The 24371-nt window shown below is 55.8% G+C and overlaps 1 protein-coding gene across 7 annotated transcripts; it reads right to left on the reverse strand.

Annotated features, from left to right (window-relative positions):
- Positions 1–2626: 2626 nt before the first annotated feature.
- Positions 2627–24246, reverse strand: RARG (retinoic acid receptor gamma). 7 transcript variants are annotated; one of them, XM_009180817.2, is made up of 10 exons: positions 23973–24246; positions 23170–23233; positions 19083–19408; positions 7686–7834; positions 7333–7474; positions 6491–6651; positions 6104–6280; positions 5541–5745; positions 5128–5286; positions 2627–3929 (listed from the first exon to the last, which is right to left on the reverse strand). In XM_009180817.2, exons 3-10 carry the CDS (start codon positions 19264–19266, stop codon positions 3742–3744), a joined length of 1365 nt encoding a protein of 454 aa, XP_009179081.1. In that variant the 5' UTR covers positions 19267–19408; positions 23170–23233; positions 23973–24246; the 3' UTR covers positions 2627–3741. The 7 variants fall into 7 exon arrangements, 6 of the variants coding, with proteins under 6 accessions (XP_009179081.1, XP_003906498.1, XP_021778096.1 ...); XM_003906449.3 differs by having other exon boundaries at positions 23170–23236; positions 23973–24242; XM_021922404.2 differs by having other exon boundaries at positions 23170–23593; positions 23973–24201.
- Between the last annotated feature and the right edge of the window lie 125 nt (positions 24247–24371).

Below are 24371 nucleotides of genomic sequence, written 5' to 3' on the forward strand. Positions count from 1 at the left end.
AGGCTCTGGAGCCAAGTTGCTACAGTTCAAATCCTGGCTCTACTACTTACTTGTAGTAAGGATCTTAGCTGAATTACTTAACCCCACCTGCAGCTGTTTTCTCATCTGTCAAGCAGGACTCACAGGATTGTCGGGAGAATTAAAAGAGATAATTCATATCAATTGCCTAGAAGACTACCTGGCACATACTAAGTAAGGGCTTGATAAGAGAATTAGTAGGGATGAGAAGTGACAGAGGTGAGAAGTGAAGAGGCTTTGAGAAATTCAAGGTCCAGACAGCTGGAAACTTGGAAGAGAGAGGCACAGGGCCAGGCTCAGAGCATGTGATTGGGGAGCCAGGAGCCAAGACAGTAGTGGAGCCTGGGAAAGGGGTGGAGGATGTGAACTGGGAGAAGCAGAGTGCAGGAACAATAGCTGAAGCCAAGGCAAGGATGAAGCCTGTAGGGAGAGTAGGAAAATATTAATGGGATTTGCTCCTGGCCCATACAGATCACTAAGAGCTTTGAGAGGGAACTAGACATGAGATCTGTGTTCACAGGTTGATCTCCCCTACCAGAAGGAGCACTCCTTGTGGGTAGGGACTGGCTCTACCAGGCTTCCCTGCTGGCGCCACCGCACCTAGCCAAGTGCCCATCTTACAGTAGGTGCTCAATAAATGTCAGATGGATTGCAGAGGTGTAGCTGCTAGGAGGGGACAATTGGAGACGAGGGGCTCTTTCTCTGAGTGGGCTTGGCCGGCCTCAGGCTATGGAATAGCCAGAACCCATACCCTTCCCCCACAACCAGGGTTTACCACGGCAATGACCCTCCTTCCCCACAGGCCCTGTGGTTTCCTCTAGAGCTTCTTTCACTTTCTTCTTCTGCTTTCCGCCCTCCACTCTTCTCTCCCCTACTCCCACATCCTCAACTTTTTTGTCATATCCACAGGTCACCAGTGAAGAGAGCCAGGAACAAGGTAGGCAAGGCACTGTCCCAGGGAAGGTAGAACACGGAGGCAGGGCTTGAGGGGAGTCACAGAGGGCGAAGGGAAGAGTACAGGGTGCAACAGTAGAGGCCAAAAACACTGCAAAGGCGTGCTGCAGAGAGGTGTGTGGGAGAAAGGACAGATATTCGGAGAAGGTAACAGTGCAGGGGGCGGTGAGTGGAGGTCATGGGGTGAAGAGTGGGAACAGAGAGGGTGGGGGGAGTAAGCTATAAGGTAATAGCAGGGTGGGTGGGGACAGAAGGCCAGAGGGCTCCCTGGGTGAGGGGCTGGTGTAAAACAGAAACACTGTAGCTTAGATGCAGGTTGTGGTTCTTCTCTTCTGGGGCCAGGAACCCTCATAAGAACTAAATGAAACTTCAGGCCAGGCACGGTGGCCCACGCCTGTAATCCCAACACTTTGGGAGGCTGAGGTGGGTGGATCACTTGAGGTCAGGAGTTCGAGACCAGCCTAGCCAATATGGTGAAACCCTGTCTCTACTAAAAATACAAAAATTATCTGGGCATGGTGGTGCACTCCTGTAATCCCAGCTACGCGGGAGGCTGAGGCAGGAAAATCGCTTGAACCTGGGAGGCAGAGGTTGCAGTGAGCCAAGATCACGCCACTGCACTCCAGACTGGGCAACAAGAGTGAAATTCTGTCTCAAGAAAAGAAAGTAAATAAATAAAAAGATAAATGAAATTTCAATGGACTCCTTCCCCAAAGAAGAGCAAATATGCACATATGCACAATTGGAGGTGGGGACAGGCTTACAGACCTGTGAAGTCCATTCATGCCCTCCCAGAGATCCACAGGATCCAACATAAGAACCCACACCTTGGCCGGGCCGGGCGCGGTGGCTCAAGCCTGTAATCCCAGCACTTTGGGAGGCCGAGACGGGCGGATCACGAGGTCAGGAGATCGAGACCATCCTGGCTAACACGGTGAAACCCCGTCTCTACTAAAAATACAAAAACTTAGCCGGGCGTGGCAGTGGGCGCCTGTAGTCCCAGCTACTCGGGAGGCTGAGGCAGGAGAATGGCGTGAACCCGGGAGGCGGAGCTTGCAGTGAGCTGAGATCCGGCCACTGCACTCCAGCCTGGGTGACAGAGCGAGACTCCGTCTCAAAAAAAAAAAAAAAAAAAAAAGAACCCACACCAGGCCAGATGCAGTGGCTCACGCCTGTAATCCCAGTACTTTGGGAGGCCAAGGCAGGCGGATCACCTGAGGTCAGGAGTTTGAGACCAGCCTGGCCAACATGGTGAAACTCTGTCTCTACTAAAAATTAAACAAATTAGCTGGGTGTGGTGGTGCACCCCTGTAATTCCAGCTACTCGGGAGGCTGAGGCAAGAGAATTGCTTGAACCTGGGAAGTGGAGGTTGCAGTGAGCCGAGATCGCGCCACTGCACTCCAGCATGGGCGACAAAGTGAGATTCTGAACCCACACCTGGTGGTTGTGGGAAACCCGGTCACTCAGGGTGAGTCCCCATGGCTCCCTTTCCCCCATCCTGTCCCCACCGCAATCCAGGCACATTTCATCCTGTTTTCTTCTACCAAGAAAGCTGCAAAGTCCAATCAATTACAAGCTTTCCCTACTCACTCAGCTTCCTCACCAGGTCAGCTGGTCATTTCCCTACCACCTCCTAAAGGGAGCCACATCCCATGAGTTTCCATCACTTTATTTTGCAAAAATAGAAAACTCAGCAATATGCAATACAGCGGGGTAGAGGGGAGATGTAAACAGAGGGGAGGGGACAGTACCCTGACCCCCCAAGAGAACACAGGGAGCCAATGGGAATCTTATTTGGCAGCTAAATACAAACTGGGGATTGGAGGAAGAAGGGAGGGGTCACAGGGGCCCTGGGCTCCCCCACCCAAGACCCCTGGAGGAAGGGGTCAATTCCAGGGTGTAAACAAAAGCTAATAAATAAATAGAGGCTTCCTCTGGGTCAGGGCAGGATCAGCTAAGCAGCATCCCCCCTCCCTGGGCCAAGCTGCTCTGGGGGGTAAAGGGTGGAAGGCACTAGGGAGAGAGGGATCCCCTGGCCCCTCTGTAGTGTAGGAGGGTCCCTGCCCCGATGGCTGAGATGGAGGGCAGGAGGAGCCCAAGGCACATGACAGGGCTGGGGGAGGGACTTGTAACGGAGGGCACAGGGTGAACTCTGCACCCGAGCCAAGAGGTGCAGAATGGACCTGCATCTATCTGTCCCTTTCACCCTCTGTTCCTGCCCCAGAAATGCAGGGCCCAGCCTGCCCCCACCTTGACCTGGCACAAGGATGGGGCACAGAGGCTAGCACACACCCTGCAGGTGCATCACACAGCATTAGGCACCAAGGGTAGGGGCAAAAAGGTGGGCTCAGCCCTTCTCCTTTGCCCCCTTTTTGGTCTCTAGTGTTCCTATTTGCTCCCAGAGAGCCAAGCACCTGGCAGAGGAAGGGGCTGTGGAATGGCAGGGTCTTCCTCTTGCCCTGGGGAGCCTAGGACCCTGGCACCTGAGGGGCAGTGCTGAGATTTTAGAGTCCAAACTCAGGCTCATCCCTCTGCCCTCTCTCCTGGTGGGAGCAGGGCAGGCCCCCAGGACTGGCGAGGGAGCCGGTTAGATCGGGAAGGGGATGAACACAGAGGCACCCCTGGAAACTTTGGCAAAAACAAGGAGCTCATTGGAAGGGGTGGGGAGAGGGCAGAGCAGGTCCTCCCCCAGTCACTGGCAGTCTGGGAGATGGTCAGTCTGCTGCCTGGAGCCCCAACCCCCACAGCGGAGAGGTCAGGGGCCCTGGTCAGGCTGGGGACTTCAGGCCCCCTTTGCCCTGGCCCCCGGGAACCTCATCCTCGCTAGAGGCATTGGGATGGGGACCAGGCTGCGAGGAGTCATCCTCAAACATTTCAGGGTTCTCCAGCATCTCTCGGATTAGGGGAGGCATTGGGCCTGGAATCTCCATCTTCAGGGTAATAGCCCTTTCAGCTCCTACAATGGAGAGGCAAAGAGAGAGGCTCAGGAGGACAGAGGCACATGGCCCTTCGGGCCATCTCCCTAACCTTTCTCAACTGCCTCTGACTCCCCTAGGGGGCGCCCAGCACAGGCCCACCACCTCTCTGTCCCCAGCTCATCCTCTTCTCACTAGGCTTCCTGGGTGCCACTCCTCTGCCTGGAACCTCTACCTGGCCTTCTCTACCAGGCCTGCTGCCTATTCATCCCATTGTTTCAGGCTGTCTCTTCAGAGAGCACAATGCACACAACTTCCAACCCCACTCCCCAAGTACCCCACTCTCGAATGTCCAGAGCTTGCCAGTTGTTCCTAGTCCTGTTCTCTTAATAACATTTATTACAACAGCTAATATTTATCAAACACAATGTTCCAGACATCCTTCTAAGCCTGGACTGTCCAATAGAACTTTGCAATGATGGGAATACAGTAGTCACTGGCCACATGTGGCAATCTGAAATGTGACTACTGCAACTGCAGAATGGAATTTTTAATTCAGCACAATTCTAAGTACACTGTATGTGTTATGGGGTTTTTTTGTTGTTGTGTTGTTGTTGTTGTTGTTGTTTTAGAGGCAGAGTCTTGCTGGGTTACCCAGGCTGGACTGCAGTGGCTATTCACAGGTGCAATCATAGCTCACAGAAGCCTCCAACTTCTGGCCTCAACTGATCTTTCTGCCTCAGCCTCCTGAGTAGCTGGAACTACAGAAGCGCACCATGGTGCCTAGCTTTACATTGTATATTAACTAATTTAGTCCTCAAGACAGCCTTACAAGGTGCGTGAAGAATAGCACAGTTTACAAACAAGATAAAAAAAGTAAAGCAATTTGCTGAAGACTTTGTGTGTCTAGATATATAGATATATGTATGTATATGTACTTGGAATTGTGCTGAATTAAAAATTCAGTTCTGCAGTTGCAGCAGTCACATTTCAGATGCTTAAAAGCCACATGTGGCTAATGACTATTGTATCCCCATCATTGCAGAAAGTTCTATTGGACAGTACTGGTTTAGAAGCAATTTGCCCAAAGTGTCCCACTACTATGTGGCAGAGCTAGGATTCCAGTGTAGATTGCCTGGATCTCGACTACTCTGTTCTAGTCTCTGCGTGTCCACCTGTCTGACCTGGGAGACCAACAGCCCTGGGAAGACAGAGAGGGGACACCCACTCATGACTCACCCTTAGTGCTGATGCCCCGGAGGTCGGTAATTTTCATGAGCATCCTTGGGAACATGTAGGGCTGGCTGGGCCGCCGGCGCCGGGCATATAGCCTCAGGGCTTCCAGCAGTGGCTCCTGCAGCTTGTCCACTTTTTCGGGCTCCTCCAGGTCCATGCGGTCTATAGGGACAAGTATAGTGGAGTGAGAGGGGAAGGAAGAGATGGGGAAGATACAGTGACAGATGGCTGATCCCCAACTGGCCTTTTGGGAAGCCTGTACAGGGTTTGAGAACTCTGTGGATGGGGCCTGGTGCAAGAATTACCAGGGGAAGAGACCGCTGGGTCCTCCACGCCCCCTCCCAGTCAGAGATCCCGCATGGAGTGGTGGAAAAGGAGACTGAGCACTGAGCAGACGCCAGGGGGCGCCCCCGCACCTCCGCAGATGAGGCAGATGGCGCTGAGCAGCCCTGTCTCGGTGTCATCCATCTCCAGGGGCAGGAGCTGCCCAGCAAAGGCAAAGACAAGGTCTGTGAGGGGCCCGAAGCCGGCATTGTGCATCTGGGTCCGGTTCAGGGTCAGCCCGTCGGAGAAGGTCATAGTGTCCTGCTCTGGGGTGTACCTTGTGCAGATCCGCAGCATCTGAAGGTGGGAGGTGGAGGAGGGTTAGTGCTGTTTCTGAGGGATGGGGAAAAGAGGGAATGAGTGGAAAGTGAGGAGGTTAGGTCCCCAGTGAATGCAACCTGAAGCAGGCATGGAGAAGGCAGAAGTGGAGGATCTGAGGCTTGGCAGGGGTAGTCCTGGGAAGTCAGGAGGAGACAGGGCATCCAAAAGTCTAGGATCAGGTCATAGAGGGAGGGGCTAAGACAAAAAGAGAGCAGAGAAGTCCCCCATGTGTGGCAGGGAGTGCAAGGTAAGGAAATCTTTGCATGGATCAAGGAATTGTTGAGGGTCCCATATGAGGGTCGGGCTGTGGCAGGACCCACAGGGCCTAACTTACCAGGATATCTAGGCAGGCAGCCTTGAGCAGAGTTATCTGATCAGCAATGCTGAGCCCTGTAAAGCCAGGCAACCGCTTGGCAAACTCCACGATCTTGATGATGCACTTGGTGGCCAGCTCACTGAACTTGTCCCACAGCCCCAGATCTAGCTGCACGCGGTGGTCTGCACTGGAGTTCTATAGAGGGGAGGGGTAGGAGGTTGGAAGGCAAGCTAAGGTCCACCTCTGGAGACTGTCTTCTCCCTACCAATATCCCAAGCTCTCTCCTCTGCATTCTGATGCCCTCCTTGTCCTCAGCACCAGTCGATGATAACCTCCAACATAACCCAGCCCCATTCCCCGAAGTGAAGAGTGCCCTGCCCTCACTGGGCTCTGCCCATTCCTTACCGTGGTATACTTGCCCAGCTGGCAGAGCGAGGGGAAGGTCTCCTGATGGGCTTTGCTGACCTTGGTGATGAGCTCTTCTAATTGGGGGCTCAGCTCATAGCTGTCAGGTGACCCTTCTTCCTTCACCTCTTTCTTCTTCTTGTTCCGGTCATTTCGCACAGCTTGTGGGTGGAGGCACAAGGAGAGAGTCAGGACCCTCAGAGCCTCCCTTTGGGTGTCTTCTCTCACCCTAATTTAATGTGCTCAGTCCTTATCATGAATATCTATTCTCTGGCACTGTAATTAGTGCCTCAGTTTCCCTATTGCCTATATTAGCTCCTATTCCCAGGCTGGTTCTCCCCAGCCCCACCCAGGGCCTGCGGCCCCTGCTCCCTCCCCAGGCCATTCGGCTCCATCCTGCCCTTCCTGTCACCCTGCAGGAGCTGGGGGAGGGGGGGCAGGATATGCAGGCGGCAGGATATCCACTTATAGCCTTGGCAGCACAATGGTGGGGGGGGTGGAGAGGAGGAGCCACCCCATATCCATCTCTGGCTCAGTCCAGGGGAGGGGAAGGGACTGGCAAGCCCACCGGCTTCATTTCCCCCATGAAACAGGGGGAATGTGAGACCCTACTTATTCACCCATTCAGAGGAAGGGTCAAGCTCCCTGAGAAGGAGAATGGGAAACAGTGGGGCCTCCTGGGTGAATGGAGCTAATCAAACAAGACTGGCCTGGGAGAAGGCAGCACCCCAGGGCAAGCCAAGTCTCAGAGGTCAGGGAAGTGGGAGTGGCCAGAGGAAAGAGGGCCACAGCCATAGGGTAGGAATGGAGTGCTCCTGCCCAGGCCAAGGATGGGAGCCTACCTTCCTTGGACATGCCCACTTCGAAGCACTTCTGTAGCCGGCAGTACTGGCAGCGATTCCTGGTCACCTTGTTGATGATACAGTTTTTGTCTCGATGACACGTGTACACCATGTTCTTCTGGATGCTTCGGCGAAAGAAGCCCTGGAGTTGAGGGAAAAAGACAGGGTCTCTGAAGCACAATGCTGGGAGTACCATCCTCTCACTGGCCTTGCAGGTTGCCCCAGGCGTGACCTAATCTATCAACCACCTATGTGCAAAGCAGTGCTGCTCACACATAGCATCTGTGTGCCTGGTCTCTCATCTTATTCGGGTAACTGGATCCCCCGTCTGCCCACCCCCACCACGTACACACCTTGCAGCCTTCACAAGAGCTGACCCCATAGTGGTAGCCAGAGGACTTGTCATTGCACACGAAGCATGGCTTGTAGACCCGAGGAGGCGGAGGGGGCGAGGGCGAGCTGGGCACCATCTCCTCTGAGCTGGTGCTCTGTGTCTCCACCGCTGGGAGGGAAGCAGTGATGTGAGGGTCAGGGGAGAAGGACCCCACAGATATCCAGGCTTCCTCATCACACACACCCCATGTGCATTTGTTCCTTGGCCCATGGGTGAAAGCCATCACTACCACAGTGCACTAGTCCCAGCAGTAAGCACTGTCAGAATCCTCTAAACGACCACTGTTACCACAGCTTGCTGTGACCCCTAGTCCGCCCTCCACAGTCTAACCAACTTGTTCACAAGAATGCCAGCACTCACCCTGTATGACATGTTTAATCCTCCAAATTCCAGACCAAGGCCATTCTGGAAATTGACTTCTCTGGGTCTGTTTCCCTAACTACAGGAGGTAGATAGAAGGGTTAAAGCCCTGCAGCTCTGAGCTCTCTAGTCACTCTCTGTCTCTTTGGTAGATCTTTGTCGGGTAGTCTACCTCCCACTGTCCTCCCTGTGGGGCAATAACTCTGGGGGCAGGTAGGCAATGACAGGCTTCCTGTAGCTGGCACTGGCCAGATGACCTGCTGGGATGCTTAGCAGGTAGACCAGGACCTCATTTCCTCTCCAGTAGTTCAGAGGGGATAACTCCTCAGGCTTCTCTCTCACACCAACCCTGAATAACTGACAGCGGAGCAAACGGGGCACAGGTCTCAGGGGAAGACGCACCACGGCCTTGGTTCACGCTTGAAGAAACTGAGGCCACAAGAGGGGAAGTGACCAGCTCAGTGCCACACCACCAGCGGATCCAAGTGGCTGTTGAGTCAGAGAAGCTGGGGAAGCGGAGACTGAGGTGTTTGCTCAGTTTCTCAGGTCTGGAAGCCATTGGAGGTGTAGCAAACTGGAGAAGTCAGGTGACAGTAGGTAAACGGGACTGATGGGGGAGGGGACCTGTTTCTGGACCCTCTCTGAGCTTCTGTCTTCACTCTGAAAATACCCAATTGCAGCTCAAAAGGGCTCTCAGCCCCACAGTATGGGGAGGACATGCTCTGCTCTGTTCAAAGGCTGCCGGTTAAGTGTGTGTGTGTGGGCGCGTGTGTGGTTGGTCTTCAGAGGTTCCAAAAATTTGTAAATTATTCACCTGTACGACCTGTTGCCCAAACCTGGAGGACCCAAGTTAATGCAAAAAAATTCCTAAGACCCTCCCTAAGGTGTGTCCCATGCACCCACCTCATGAACACCTTCTCCCCTCTAACCCTCTGCAGCCCACCTAGTCAGAAGTCCACCCCAATGCAGCCAGAAGGGCGGAAGGAATGCCCAGGATGCCAGGGTTCCAGGCTAGCTCCACCCACCCCACAGGAGGGAAGCCCTCCCCACCCCCAACACACATACATTCAATTAGCATAAGAATCCTGCCAGAGTGAGATTCCCCAAAGGAAAAGGAGAGAGGAGAGGGGGAAAAAAGGGTGCCTGAAGTCTATTCAAGACTAGGGACGGGGGCTCCAGGAGGGGCTAGTGCTGAGAGATGTGGGGAGGGCTGGAATGCCTTTCCCAACCTCTCACTCCTCAGACCCACCACTGTGTCCTTCGAGGGCACATGTTCTGCCCAAGGCCTGTGCGTGGGGTGGTGCTCACTCTGGCGCTGACGCCCTCCCTGCCCGCAGAGCGCTGCCTCATTTCCTCTCTTGCGCAAGGGCCTGGGTGCGGTCAGACTGGCATGGGGCAATGCCAGCCAATTATAAGACTGGGGGCCTTAGGGAGACAGGCCTGGGGGCAACTTTTTCCGTCTAAGTGATACTGTCACATCCCCACCCCCTGAACCCTAAAGTGCAGCCTAGTGGCTCCGAGGTCAATCTGCGAGGTCAAGGCCCCAGAAAGCTAACTGGGTCTACTCCAATCAGATCCCCTCCCCAGCCTGGGGCTTGGACCCCACCGTAGGGATGCTGCTCCTGGGTTAGGCAGGGGCCCCTGCTGGGGAGGATGGGGGTGGGCTCTGGGGTTTTCTCCTTTTAAAGCCCAAATTGCTGAAATTGAGGAAATTCCTGACCAGGCTGCGCGGAGCTTCAAACAAACTCTTTATAACCGGCTGTAAACGCTCCCAGCTGCGAGGCCCAGAGCTGAGCAGCCCGGACTCACAATCTAGCACACACCTCCTTGGAGACACACATACTCACAGGTTAACAACACGCAGGGCACCAAAGCAGGCATATTACAATGGGCTTCTAGAACCCTCACTAGATTCTGGCACAGACGCAAAGTCAGAATAGAGACACACTCACTCCAGCCACACCGTGGAGGTAGATGTACCAGTCACAAGGCTGACACACAACACCCAGCACTTGGCCACACAAGGGAACAGCTCTACCGCCAGACAAACACCCCTGCCTGTGCACGCAGCACCAGGACACCAAAGCCTCCAAACAGGCACACACACACACATCCAGCCCACCCCCACCTCCCAAGCAGCCTTCCCTCTGAAAGTGTGTGGGGGCAGGCCTGAAGCTGGCTTTGTGTGTCCTCCAGGATCCCAGAGGCCAAAATTATTGGTCCAATTTAAAACGCAAAAACCTACTGCCAGTCAAGCCCAAAGGGCTTCTTCCATAGGCCTGAGAAAAGACAGGGTCTCCGCCCAGCCCCCAGAAGCCCTACCTGGAAGATTCTTTCCATCTCAGCACCCCTACAACATACAACATACCCCAACTCCCCATTCTATTGAGCAATGAGAAGAAAGTTAAGAATTCACAGGGATTTGCTGCAAAGCAATAGTTCCATGTTTTCTCGGTTCTTTAAATGACACGCTTTTAATTCCTCCCCCACCCCACCCAAAAGTAAAGTAAAATAAAGTCCGGTCTCCTTGTTTGCCATCTCCCTCTTCCAGCTTCCCAGTTGTTAAATTTGAGCAGCTCTGCTCTGGAACCAAAAAAAAAAAAAAAATTCCGAACTTGTAAACAGCGCTGCCTGGTGCCAAGGAGCGAGGCGCGTTGGCGGGGGCTTGGTGACCTGGCGTGCGCACTCCCCCAGCGCCCGCCGCCCCGCCCGCTGCCCGCCCCTTCCCACCCTTCCCAGCGTGCCCCCAAACCCCTCGTCCCCGGCCGTCCGCACCCGGGCTGCGAGCACATCCCAGCCCAGGGTAAATTTGGGGGGTGTTCCAGGCTCTGCTCCTGGCCCCTCCCCACACCCTACCCCCTCCAGGCACTGTGGCCCAAGCTTCAAAGCCGCCTCTCATCTGGACTTCATTTTTACTGCTTCTCAGTCCCCAGCTTTTTATTACTGCTCTGGAAAGGGGTTCCAGGGCCCCCGGCCTGGCATCTCCCATTTCACGGAGGGGGAAGATAGATATTTGGGGACCCAGCAATGGTACTCGCCCTGCCGCTGTCAACTTCAGGCCGCCCCCCACCACACACACAGACTTTGCTTTAAACTTTTCGCTTCCTGCTGAAGTTGTGTGTGTTGGAGCCATAGGAAAAAATCATCTCTCTGCATATAACCGCATACACGTTTCCAAACATTTCTTTTTTTATATGGAGGGTGGCGTACAGAACTCAGCCTTCTCCCTCTTGTGTGCACAACCTTTTCCACCCGGCATGAGAACACACAGGATGCACTCTCGAACACAGCACTTTCCAAAACCGCCCCCGCAGCCACGCAGGGGCACACGCCCTCCCGGCCTCACGCCACAAACATCCCCTCACAGGCCATGTGGACCTGGCAGCTGTCGCAGGCGACACTGGTGGAAAGACCCTTGCTCCCACACCCACACCACCTAGGCAAGGCGCTGCACACTCCAAGGATTCACACGCTCTGCAAACAATATTTTTAACACTGCCAGCTTCCCACATGGGCTTTACAAACGCCACCCACTGTCCTGAGTGTCATATCCTTCCAGGGCCACGGACCTGAAGGCGCAAACTACCCACACACCTCGGTCTCCCCCTATCCCCAGGAACTCTGGAGTGGCATCAACCACAGGTTCGAGCTAAACACCCACCATAAAAACCACACACACTCCAAACACTACTGCACACACGCAAAGGAGACGCTGAGGCCCCCACGTTTAAAGGGCCAGTACCTTACATAGAAAGGACCAGAAGCTCCTCCTTGCACCCCAGTTCCACTCTTTACACACGGAAAGAGTAAATCCCAGCCTCTCCTGCACCCTACACCCCAGCCCCGGACTCGGGTACCTACATTGCAGGCTGGTGGGTTGCGGCCAGGCAAAAGACTCAAGTCCGGCGAAACAGGAGCCGCCGGTGGCTCTGCGCAGCAAGCCGGTCCCGGGCCCGGCCGCCCCGTACAGCCGTCGCGGACCCGGGGAAAACGTTTCCATACAGTCGTACATCGCGACCCGGCTTGGAGGGAAGCTGGGTGCTAGAAACACCAAGGACCCGCAGCCGATTCCCCCTCCTCCCCCGGCGGCGCCCCGCTCCAGCAGGGGGGGAGGGGGAGGGCTAGCATAGGGCGCTGGGCTGCATGCGGGGTAAGGGGTGGGCGGGGAAGAGGGGGATCCCCAGCAGGGGAAAGGGACTGGGCGGGGCGCGAAGCTGGGGCTGCCGCTTTAGCCTCTGTCCAGCTCTATCTGGGTGCCTCGGCAGCTAGCAATGGGGAGACCTTTTTAAAAAGCGAAGCCCGGAGGGGTGGGGGGTGGGGCTTGGAGAGCGAAGGGGGCCGGGCACCAAGATGAGCAGAGCTGAGAGTGGAGCGCACACATACACATACGTACACTCGCTCCGCGGCGCGCGCGCTTGCTTAGACACACATCCGTGCATGCATTTATCTTATCAGGCACCAAGAATTTGCAAATATGCAAGAGTGCACATACATGTGAGCACGCATATAAAATCATGGGTGCACACACGTTTGTGCAGACACCTTGCTCGGGAGAATGTTTGCAAGCATACTCTTCACAGCTTATAGGCTTTGCACGCATTTGCACTGAGGCGCGTGCCCAGGTCGGGGTTGGAGAAAGGAGTGGAGGAACCAAGCATAAGCATTTCCTTTCAGAGTTTTTCCCCTCCCCAGACTCTCCCTTTTTCACGCTAGTCAATACAGGGGTGTTAAGGATGATTGGGAAGAGGGGAAAGTGGAGGTCCCCGCGCGCTGCTGCTCTCCTGAGGCTCGGGACCTGCACTGCCTCCACCCCTCTCATTCCCAGGCCTGGCTCCGCCCTCCCCCTCCGCGCGCCCGCTTCAGGGCCGAACAGTGCATTCCTGCGGCTCGGCGCGCGCTGCCTCCTCCTTCCTTCCCGTCTCCCCACCCCCGGTTCGAGGGCCGGAGCGCGCTCCCGCCGTGAACTCTCCGGGAACCCCCCTCGGGGCGGGTGGCCGAGCGCGCTCACCTCCTCCTGACCCGGCCCCGCCCCACCCCGCCCAGGCCGTCTCCACCGCGGCCGCGGAGTCCCCCGCCCCCTCCAGCGCAGCCAGAGTCTACCCCTCCTAGCCCGAGCAGTCCGCCCTCCACCGCGGCCCGGGCCGCCTCCCTCCGAGTCCCCGAAGCCCTATCCCGCAACTGACGCTCCCTAAGCGCCTCGACCGTCTCTCTCGATGCTCCTTCCTCGAACATAACTTCACTTTTAGAGCACAAAACTACCCCTTAAGCTGTGCCTGCCGTGCCAACTGCGCCTCGATGAATCTGCCCCTGATGGCCAACTCCCCTCCTCCAGTGTCTGAATGCCAAGGGCTCCCTCGGCAATAGGGGCGCTTCCGGTCACTGACTGTTCTCAGGGTCTTTAAATACCCCCAGCCTAGGCATAAGTGCCCTCCCTTCGGTCCCACGCTAGTGCCCCTCAGCTCTCCAAGGGCCGCCACACTGTTCCCTGGGTTGCCCCTTCCGGCACTGAGCGCCCTCGCCCGGCGGAGAAGGGGGTGAGGTGGGCGGGGGTTTGGCCACGTCAGAAGTTTGCCCTGGCCCGGCAAGGCCGAATGGGGGACCCTGGCCCCGGACAGCGCCAGCGGCGGCGACTCCCGGAAACCGCCCCCTCCCCCGCGCCCCGCCTTCAGCCGCCGGGTCGCCCGGCCTGCCTGCCCAGCCGGCTCTGTCAGCGCCGCTCACACGGGCAGCGCCGCGGAGCGGGAGCGGCGCCCGGCCCAGCCCTTCCCCCGCCAGGCGGCTATGGCTGGGCCAGGGCGGGGCGCGCTTTTCTAAGAATCTGTTGTACCGGGTGGGGGGCGCACTGGGGGTGCTGCAGGAGTGGGGCGCCTGTTGGAAGAATAAAGGGCAGGAAGGGGTGCCAGAGTAGGCGAGGGATGGCAGGCGCGGGGGAGGGGTAGGGGCTGCCGGGGCTGGGAATAGGCCTGACTTGTGGATGGCGGGGAACCTCGGGGTGGCAAGAGTGACTGGTGGGCTTGAAGCAGGAATGGGGAGGGAATGCACTGCTCTTCCAACGCAGTGTAAGCTCCCTCCTGCTCCCCCAACCCCAAATACCCATTTCTGAATCCAGTCATCCCCACCCCACAAAAAGAAGAAACAAAGAAAATAAAGAGACAGAGACAGAGAGAGAGAGAGAGAGAGAGAGAAAGGAAGAAAGAAAGAAAGAGAAAGAAAGAAAGAAAGAAAGAAAGAAAGAAAGAAAGAAAGAAAGAAAGACAAGACAAGAAAGAACAGATAAGTAAAGAGCAAAGAAAGAAAGTACCCAAGAAAGACAAGAGGGAAAGAGCCTTGATTAGTCAACTTCAAGCTGTCAGTACCCCCCTTCCCCCTCAGAAATCTGAAAGGTCCCAATTAAGTCAGGCCTGCCTGGTTGGTAATTAAAACCAGAAGTGGCCAGGCCACAGGGAGGGGGTTGGGAGGAGGGCACAGGAGGAGTTGGGGGAGGGCTCCAGGAAGCCATGAGTCCTCAATAGCCCCCATTTCTCTTCACCAGATGCACCCCACTCCTCATCACCCCATCTGTGTGTGCATCCCAGGCATTGCATGGAGGGGGTCCTTAGGACCAGGCATTAGGGCATCAGGCCCTCCCTCCCCATCAACCCTGACCCCCCCATTCTAGACAGACTTAGTACAGCCTTGGGGAGAAGGTAAGAGGGTGGGGGATCTAGTGCCCCCTCTTTTCCCCAAAGTTTCTCCAGACCTTATTGCAGCAATTAGACCCATTAGCCTTCTAGCATTTCATGGGAACCAGATGTTCTCCGCCATCCTGGTGGGAGTATGAAGGGGGGCTGCTGCCTGACTCACCCTCTTCCCTATGATCCCCACCACCAGGGCACACCCCCCTCACAGCTAGAGCCCCACAAAGGCATAGTCCTAGAGGCAAAGAGGAGTGTACCCCTCCCCAACTAATAAGGCCATTAGCACTCAGATTCTTTCGGGGTCACCCCTCAGAGCCCCTGCCACCCTGGCAAGGATGAGTTTGGCCAGGAAGAGGCAGAGCAGGGACAGCTAACTCCTTATGCACCCCGCCTTTCCCTTCTTGCCACCTTCTGGATGGGGCTTGAGGATAACTGGCTCTGAATTCTTCACGCTAAATTCTCCCTTTTTTCTAAAACCGTCCCTCGAAAAGCTGAAAAGGGGGCATTTCAAAGTAAAGCAGGCCCTGCCAGAAGGGTGAGTCCTGAGGTAGGAGTCCCACCTGAAGGGAAATGGGAGGGGGTCTCTGGAGGAGGGGGCAGCAGAAGAGCAGAAGAATAGGGAGGTGTGAATGAGAGTGGGGCCCAAAGCAGGGATGTGAGGCGCGCTGGGCAGGATGGGGGCTGGGACCGGGTAGGGGGCCAGGAGAGGGGGGTGCAGCCTGGGCCCTGGCGGCGGCGGCTTGCCCGGCTCCCCCCGCCAAAGAGGTTTCCTGTTGCAATCAAAGCCCCGTTTGTGTCGGCCTGGAGCTGGAGCCTGTGCCGGAGGAGGAGAGACCGGGGAGGGGAGGGGAAAGGAGGCAGTCGACTGGGGTTTTTTCCTGGAGGAGGCCTCACTGCTCACTGCCCTTACCCGCCTGCTTGTTCTCCTTGCTTCTCTCAGTGCCTGGCTTCTCTGTGTCTGCACCTTTGCGCCTGGGTAGCTGTCCCTTGTCTTGTCTGTGAGTCTCTCTTTTTCAGTGTCTTTTAAGCAAGACTCACTCTCTCTCTGTGCCAGCCTGTCCTCAGTTTCCCCATGTGTGGTAACTTAGTGTGGTGAAGTCTGGGGTTCTTGCCCCAGGGACAGTGGCCCCATGGCCAGGGCAACATCGCTAGGTTCAGAGGACAAACTGGGCTAGGTCGTCAGGACCACAGCTATCTGCTCAGGAGTGGGAGGAGGGCAAGGCTTCTGTTCTCTCTCATCAGACTCTGTTCCCTGTAGAAAGCAAATCTAGAACACACTAGGACTCACAAACATAGAGATACATAGGGACACAGACACCAGGGGTTTCATGCACACGCATGAACACACACGCACGCACACACACATACACACACCCCTCTGCTTTCCATGAGCACAGGCCTGTGCTTGCCTCAGCAACATGTGCTCCCCTGAGCCTCCCGTCCACCACCATGCAGTTCCGAGACGCCTGCCTCACCCCCTTCAGACCCCGAGACAGCCCCAGGAAGTACAGCAAGACTTCAATTCTCAACAAGGATGTCCCCAAGGTGCCAGGGACCCAGCAATAAGATCCAAGAGCCAGCCCCAGGGAGAAGTGCCAGACCTCTTCAAGGGCCACCTCTCTTAGTCTGTGTGTGAGAGGGAGTGTGTATGTGTCATCCACAGAATAAGGGAGAGGGTGATGAGACGCACAAACTCAAGGTGAGTATGCCTTTGGCATCAGATTTAGGCCTCTAAACCCTCTCCACTAGATGCGCCCAGCCAAAAAGGGACAGCAGGTCAGAGAAATGAGAGAGGACACTCTGTCACCCTTCTGCTACTCTCCCACTCTGGAAGATTTCCCAGACTCCTGGGTCTCTTCCTCTCCCCTATGTCTTCCTCTCCACTACCACTAGGTGCTGCATGCCCCACCCCCAGTTAAGCCACGTAGGGACCCACCCCCAAGCCTTCCCCTCCTCCCTCCTCCTGCCACCTCCCTGCCCAGGCCTGTCCCTCCACGCTAGCCGCACCCTCCCCAGCTACCTGCCCCGGCTCTGGCTCCTCCCTTGGATTTCTCCTTTCAGCCCCCTCCTTCAGCATGGCCTTCGAAGATGGAGCCCAGCCTGACCACTTCCCTACCTTGACCTCACTTTGAACCCTGACCTTGATCTCAGTGTGTCCACGGCACAGGGGCACAAGGGGGACGTCACTGGGGACTGGCTACTAGCTCTAGCGTTGTCCCCACTACCATTCTCTCTCCTCTCCCTCTCCACTCCATCTCCTTTACTTGCCTCTCCCAGGACCTGGGAAAATCAAGTCCCAAGAGGCTGAGTTGTAGGATTCGCTGCCAAAAGTACATTCATGTGGGGAGGGTGGTTCCTTCCCACTTCCCCAGGTCCCTAGGACAGATTCGTGGGGTGAAAATGAAGTCTGGGGAAGCCCAGCTGAAGTTTCCAAAAAGGGCACTTTGTGCTCTCTTGTTCACCTACATGCCACTCAAATAACCCCTGTTGGACTACAGACATGCCACCAGCAGGCTTCACCAAACGCCAGCCACAGCGTCAGCAGCACTACGAAATCCCTCCTCACTCCTCACACTGACTCTTTGTTGCACACACTGGAATTCTTTACATGAGCTGAGGCTCAGGGAGATGCTGTGCACACACAACTGCATCAAGTCTGGAGGCACCACACACTCACCCCTTCTCCAGATGAACACACTCTTTCCAGTGGAGCTGCCAGCCCAGCCTAGTCGCCCCTTTCACATACAGACACACAACCCTCTGCATGCCCCCTCCTGGAAGCAGGGCGCCTTCTCTTCTACCTCTGTCTCTGCACTTGTGGAGCCATGAAGGATGTGCCTTTATCTTTTTGTCTTTTTCTCTCCAACTCTGTCTCAGAAATTGCCCTTTCCCCACCCCCTTCAATCACCTTCTCTTGTCCCCAGTTGAAGCCTTCTCTTAACCAGCTTGGCACCCCCACCTGTAATGTAATGGCCTAGCCAGGAGGAATGACTACCAACTGGGAGGAGAGGGGTCCCAGAGGGAGGAGGAGAGGAGAGGCCCAAGCCTTGCCTGCTGTCAGCACTCAAAGGCTTAACCCAAAGAGGGCAGGCCTGGGGAACAAGTAGGGATCTGCACAGCATGCAGGCTCTATGCCAGACCTGCAGGGAGGGGAGGAGCCCAGACCCACACCGATGGAGGAGAAGATGCTTCTGGAACACCCCCCTCTGCCTCTGGATTACTTATGGTACAAAAGCTACCTTCTTTGCAGTCATTTCTATCCTCCCCAGAACCAAGAAGCACAGTCTCCTGACCCCACACATCTTTGGGGACCTGGCACAGGATTTCTTTCCCCTTTCTGCAGCCTCCACGTAATTCAAAGCAATTTCACCATTTTTTTTTTCCCTCTTTGAGACAGAGTTTTGCTCTGTTGCTCAGGCTAGAGTGCAGTGGCACGATCTTGGCTCACTACAACCTTTGCCTCTGGGTTCAAGCAATTCCCTCAGCCTCCTGAGTAGCTGGGATTACAGGTATGTGCCACCACGCCCACTAATTTTTGTATTTTTAGTAGAGACAGGGTTTCTTTTTTTTTTTTATTTATTTTTTTGAGATGGAGTCTCGCTCTGTCGCCCAGGCTGGTGTGCAGTAGCATGATCTCAGCTCACCGCAACCTCTGCCTCCCAAGTTCAAGCGATTCTCCTGCCTCAGCCTCCCAAGTAGCTGGGATTACAGGCACACACCACCACACCCGGCTAATTTTTGTATTTTTAGTAGAGACGGGTTTCACCATGTTGACCAGGCTGGTCTTGAACTCCTAGCCTCAAGTGACCCACCCACCTCGGCCTCCCAAAGTGCTGGGATTGCAGGCGTAAGCCACTGCACCCGGCCCAGTTTCACCTCTTGATCACAGAGCCAGGTGATTATCCTCCCAGACTCTTCTGCTTCCCATTCTGGCTCCCCACAACTCCCAACTGCATGCAGGCAGCAGCTTCACCCTGCACCAGACCCACCCCCAGCTTGCCCACACAAAGGTGTGCCCCTCTACTAGTTGACTGACCCAGGAGGCAGTTTTAGATACCCGCCCTCCAAGTTTTAGGCCTGCTACCTCCCTATCCTATTTGAACAGGAGAACTATCATTTGCAAACACTTCCATTGAGTCCACATCCAAACTCCTTCCTTACCACCACTGCCACCCTCTGTTACTCACTACTACTCCATTAGGCCAAACCCCTGTCCCCTGCCTGTCTTCCTAGCTGGGGTGCCAACTCTTTTACTATCCACCCTCCAGATGCCCTCCTGTTTCCATTTGCCCTCATTCCCCAAGATCCCTGAGACTCACACAGAGAGGCCATCTCCTTGGGGAGGTCAGGCTGGCCCAGGCCCCGGAAGCTAGGGCTCAGCATCTCGAAAGGCGGAGACCCCCTGAGTGCCCCTGGGAAGGCGAAGGGGAAGCCTGCCCCTGGGTAGCCAGATCCAGGTCCCAGGGCACCAGCCGCAAAGAGTCGCTCCTTATTGGTGGCCATGGCAGCTGCGGTGTGGGAGTCCCCTGGGGTCTGCAGTGGGCGGGGGAGGTCTTCAGCCACAGCCCCTGCCCATGCCCACTGCCCCAGCCTGGGAGGCTCCGTGCCCGCCCTGCCTGGCCTGCCCACTGGGCCTCCAAGAGTCCTAGGGAGAAAGAGAGGGAAAGGAGAGATGAGAGAATGACCACTCTGAGGTTCCAAGCCCCATGACCCTCTCTCAGTTGCAGTCTTCTCCCTCTGTGCTGCTATGGTTTATCCTGCCCTGGCTCAGGGCCCTCGCAGTGTGGCAGAGAGGGCAGGGCAGGGGGTTATGCAGGCTCTGAGAAACTCCAGAGGAGCTCCAGGAAAGGGTAAACGGAGGTCCCAAGGTGAATGATGGTCTGAAGACTTCTGGTGGAGAGAACTCCTAGACTGGGAAGTGATCATGAATCACCACAACTGGGCTAAGCGTTTGACCTACCCCTCACATCAGTCCTGTGAACTGGGAGTTAGGATTCCCATTTCACATATGAGGAAACTGAGATGAAGTGACTGGCTTAAGGTCACATTGCTGCAAGTGGGGGAGCCCAGATTCAAACTCTTTACCATCCTGGAGAAAACAAACATAACTCGGCCAGGCGCGGTGGCTCAAGCCTGTAATCCCAGCACTTTGGGAGGCCGAGGCGGGTGGATCACAAGGTCAGAGATGAGACCTCCTGGCTAACATGGTAAACCGTCCTCTGCAAAAAAAAAATACAAAAACTAGCCGGGGAAGCTGCTTGAATGCTTGAGCCTGTAGTCCCAGCTACTTGGGAGGAAGGAAATGAGATGGCGTGAACCTGGAAGTGAGGGAAGCACTACAGTGAGCGAGATCAGCTGCTCCACTACACTCCAACCCTGGGAGACCCATTAGTGAGACTCCGTCTCAAAAAAGCTTATAACTCTGTTATTACCTGGGAGCCCTACAGCTCTCTGGAGAGGAGTACAAGGCAAAGGTTGGGGGACAGACTCTAGAGCCAGACTACCTGGACTGTACCCTACCACTTGCTAGCTGTGGAACTTCAGGCATGTTAATCTCTTTGTGCCTCAGTTTTCTCATGCATCACTTAGGACTAATAATAGGGCCTACCTCATATGGTTGTTGTGAGGACTAAATAAATTAACCAATGTCAAGTGTTTGGCATGATGTAGGGCACATAGGGAATGCTATGTAAATGTCTCATATTAGTTCTCTTTGTACCTGATTTTCCTCCATAGCTCTGCTTTAGTAAGCACTTCCCTCTCTATTTAACACTCCCTCTTCCAGTTTCCCCTCCCAATTCTTCCTGTCTCTAATTTTTCCTCACCCTCTAAGCCCTCTTGTACCCACTGCTTCAAATCTAAGGATGTTGATGGAACCCACACTTGTGCCAAGTGTATGATGCCAAGGAGCTGCTTCTTGGTCAGCTGACTTTACTTCTCTGCCTCCTTTTCTCTCTCTCTCTCTCTCTCTCTCTCTCTCTCTCTCGAGACGGCTAATGTTTGTATTTTTAGTAGAGATGGGGTTTCTTCGTGTTGGTCAGGCTAGTCTCGAACTCAGGTGATCCGCCTGACTTGACCTCTCAAAGTGCTGGGATTACAGGCGTGAGCCACATGCCCAGGCATTCTGCCTCTTTTTCTTTCTTATCCCTGGGCTCCCTATTTCTGGGATGTTCTCCCTGCATCCTCTCCTCCCCCAAAGTAGGCTTCCCTCTAAGAGTTTAAAACTGAGCCCCGGGGAAGGGGAGGAGAAGGAGGTAGACAGGAGATGGGAATCCTAGTGCTAAGTAGGTGGTTCCTATCCTGATCCTCTGACAAAGGAAAAGGTTGGCTTTCCCAGGAGCCCCAGAACTTCTCGCCTCTCTAGGCAGTTAGTGGGCTAGGGAGGAAGAGTCACCCCAGCCTGGGTATCTCCACCAGCCAGAACCATAACAGACTGCTGTGAAGGGCAGAGAAGGGCCAAGAGACTAAAACGCAGAGAGACCACGGGGTGGGCAGGCCCAGAGGAAGGGGATGGGTATATCTGCCTTTCTTTCCATCAGTATTTGCTTCTAGGATCGATAGCTCTCAGTCTTTATACCTCTGGTTTTTATTTTTGTTTTTGCTTGTTTTTCTTTCTCTCTTCTACCTTGGCCTTCAAGCCCTTGAGGGTAAACTGTCATGGAGGTTACAAGAACCCAGACCCCAATGCCATCACACTTCACTCAGCCCTTATGAATGAAGCATCCCCTGCCCCTCACCATGGCACCACCCATACACCCAGCACCCTCAAACTCTTTAACCCAGTGTTTTCACAGGCTCTAAAAGTCTGAGCTCCAAGCCTCCAGGGTCCCTCTCCTTTTCCTTCTCCTATTCCCCTCCGAAGTTCTCATCCCTAGTTAAGCCCAGATGGAGCCAGGAGTTCGGGGCCCCTGAGGCCCCTGGGCCACAGCTCAACTGGCCAGGCCACATTCCAAGTGGATTAACCCCTCCAATGACAAGGGTGAGAAGCTACTAGAGGACTCCCCCATCCCCATGTTCCCCAGACTTGGCTTAGACTGGGAACAAGGCTCTCTGCCTTAGCCCTCCTTGTCTTTGCTTCTCACCTACCAATGGGAAACACAGGCCTGCGGGGAGGGCAGTGGGGGGTTCCCACAGAGGGATGCTCAGCTCCTGATCCTCACCAAGGAATGATGCTGCATGTGAGCCAAGGAGAGTTGTCCCTGGCCTTCCTCTTATTTTGCCTCAGAGAAGGGACTTGGGAGTTGAGTGAAGAGAGGAAGGGGACAGAGATTCCTCCCACTTCTGAGCCTTGATTCTCTCTTGGCTGGGAAGAGAAGGGGAGGGTCTTAAATCTAGGGTAGAGGAATGGACTAAGGAATTGAAGGCAGTGCAGAGTAAAAGGAAATCCTAAACTGAGGCCCCAGATGCCTTGGTTCTTTGGGGGACTCGTGGAAAGTAGAGAACATTCTTCCTCTACTAAGATGCCATCTCAGATGGTGGGGCAGGGGGGATGACAGACTAGGGGAGAGGGGCTTTTACAAAGCTGCTTCTCTTAGAGCTGAGGTGGAGTTGAGGGGAGGGCATGGATGAAGGGGGCTGCCGGATGGAGGGGGGTGCGTTTCCCTGCCGCCCTGCCCGCTCCAGAGCCTGGAACAAAGCTGCTCTTGTCGGCCACTCTCCACCCGCTGCCCCCCTCCCCTCTGTATAAACACGACCACCTTTTTCCATGACCCCATCTCCAGCCTGGGCAGAGAACCCAGGCATCCTCTGCTCTAGCCTGGGCCCCCAGCCTGCTCCCCAGGAGGCAGCAGTGGGCCAGGCTTCCTTGGCCTTGTGCCATCCCTGGGGGAGTCCAGACCCTTGAGTCTCCACCTCTCATCCCCAGGTGCCCTCTCTCCACCCTACTAGCCCCAGGGAGGGGCAGTGCCCAGGAGGCAGGCAGGCAATGCCAGTGGAATGTGTGTGGGCATCAGAGGGCATGGGCAGGGTGGGGCAGAGGGGGGAACTGGAGGTGCCAGTTAGGTGGCTTTCTGAGCCAGGGGTGGGGGTGTGCCGGGATGTGGGGGGGGCGTGCCCCATGCTGCCTACTAGGCTGTAGGCCACAGTGCGTGTGTGTGTGTGTATGTGTGTGTTTGTGTGTCTGTCTATATGGGATACCCAAGCTCCAGGCACCCTGCACACACTATCCCCACTCCCCTGTCTTCTCTCTACTTGCCTCAAGGATATGAGACGCTGGCTGTGGTCCTTGACCCCAACTCAACATCTGACACTAAGGGCAGAAGCCTCAGACTTGAGGACTGGGATTCCAGCTGCCCAGGACCAGAGCCCTAAAGCAGGACAGTCATCTCAGTTTTTTGCCCTGAAGACCTCCTACTCAGGCTCCCCTGCCGCCCCACCACCACCACTAACAACCAAGCATCTTCTTACCGGCTGGCTGCCTGCGGAGACTGGCTCCTACATACTGGGTCAGGTTGAGGGAACTGGGCCGTAGCTGCTAAAGACAGAGAGGCAGCGTCAGTGGAACTCTGGGACCAGCACTCCTGGGTCCCTGTCCCGGTCTTCCTGCTCTTTCTTTGTTCCATTTGGGCTTCCCTCAAGAATACTCCAGAGGTGCCCCCCGCACCTTGGCTGGAGGGAGCCAAGGCTCGCACCTGGGCTGGGAACGTGTCGGAGGTAATCCAGAGCTTCAAGGAAAGTTCACAGATCCCTATCCTATGCACTAGTCCCTCTGAACTGCTGGACGCGGAGGGCCAGGCTCACTTGCCTCTGAACGTTTTCCTTGCCTTCTGATGTCCAAGGTGTGCCATTCCACTGGAGAGGGAGGAACTTGGACCAGCATGGAACATCAAATCTACCCATCAGAGCCCGGGGGTAAGGGGTGGTAGTCTTTCCCCGCGAGAGAATCCCTGTCTTCTCTCACACTCCCAGCACAAAAATATAAGGAGGAATGCCCCCGGCTGAAGACTTCCCCAAATGCTCTCCTCTGCTATGCACCAAAATGCAGGGCAGATGACCCAGCCCATCCTCAGCCTGTTAAAATCTTCCCCATTCCCTTCCCACAGCAGGGCTGGCCCGGGTCGGGGCAAGAAGCCCCCTCAAGCCCGGCGGCCAGCCTGGCCAGCCTCGGGAGGACATTCGCCCGTGCGGCTCCTCCGCGCCCCCTCCCCCAGCCGCCTCGTCGGAGGACCCAGGCAACGGAGCGGGCGAGCCTCCTTCCCCGCCTGACTCACCTGGAGTGGGAGGGGGAAGGGAGGCGGCGGAGCCCCGAGGTCCCGGCGTCAGGCGGTCTCTGGGATGGAGCGTCGCAATGTCCGGGGCTCGTGGTACTGGGGGGCTCCTGGGGGGGCACGGCTTTAGGCTGGGACTGTCCCGGGGCCTCTCGGAGCCCGCCCGCCCACGTGACCGCCCCAAAATATCCGACACATTTTCTCCCAAACCGCACACTGACTCTGCAGGCGGGGACACGGAAAATATTTTCTTTCTTTTTCTCCCTCCCCACCCCCCCCACCTCCCTCCCTGCCCAGCTCCCTCCTCCCCCTCCCGCCCTCGCTCCTCCCTCCCCTGCCTGCCCCTGCCCGGCTCCCTCCTCTGTGCCCTGGGGCTGGGGGGCGGAGGGATGGGTGGGCGGG

Source organism: Papio anubis, chromosome 9 (genome assembly GCF_008728515.1).
Source record: "Papio anubis isolate 15944 chromosome 9, Panubis1.0, whole genome shotgun sequence".
Taxonomy (NCBI): Eukaryota; Metazoa; Chordata; class Mammalia; order Primates; family Cercopithecidae; genus Papio; species Papio anubis.

Bases quoted from the DNA above. Each gene is read 5' to 3' on its own strand.
- RARG (XM_021922404.2), bottom strand. From the start codon at position 23,324: ATGGAACAAAGAAAGAGCAGGAAGACCGGGACAGGGACCCAGGAGTGC. The intron at 19,409-23,169 runs GTAAGAAGATGC...CTTTCTCCCTAG, and splicing joins TCTCCGCAGGCAGCCAGCCG to GACTCTTGGAGGCCCAGTGG. The intron at 5,287-5,540 runs GTGCGGGGGCGC...TTGTCCCTATAG, and splicing joins CATCTGCCTCATCTGCGGAG to ACCGCATGGACCTGGAGGAG.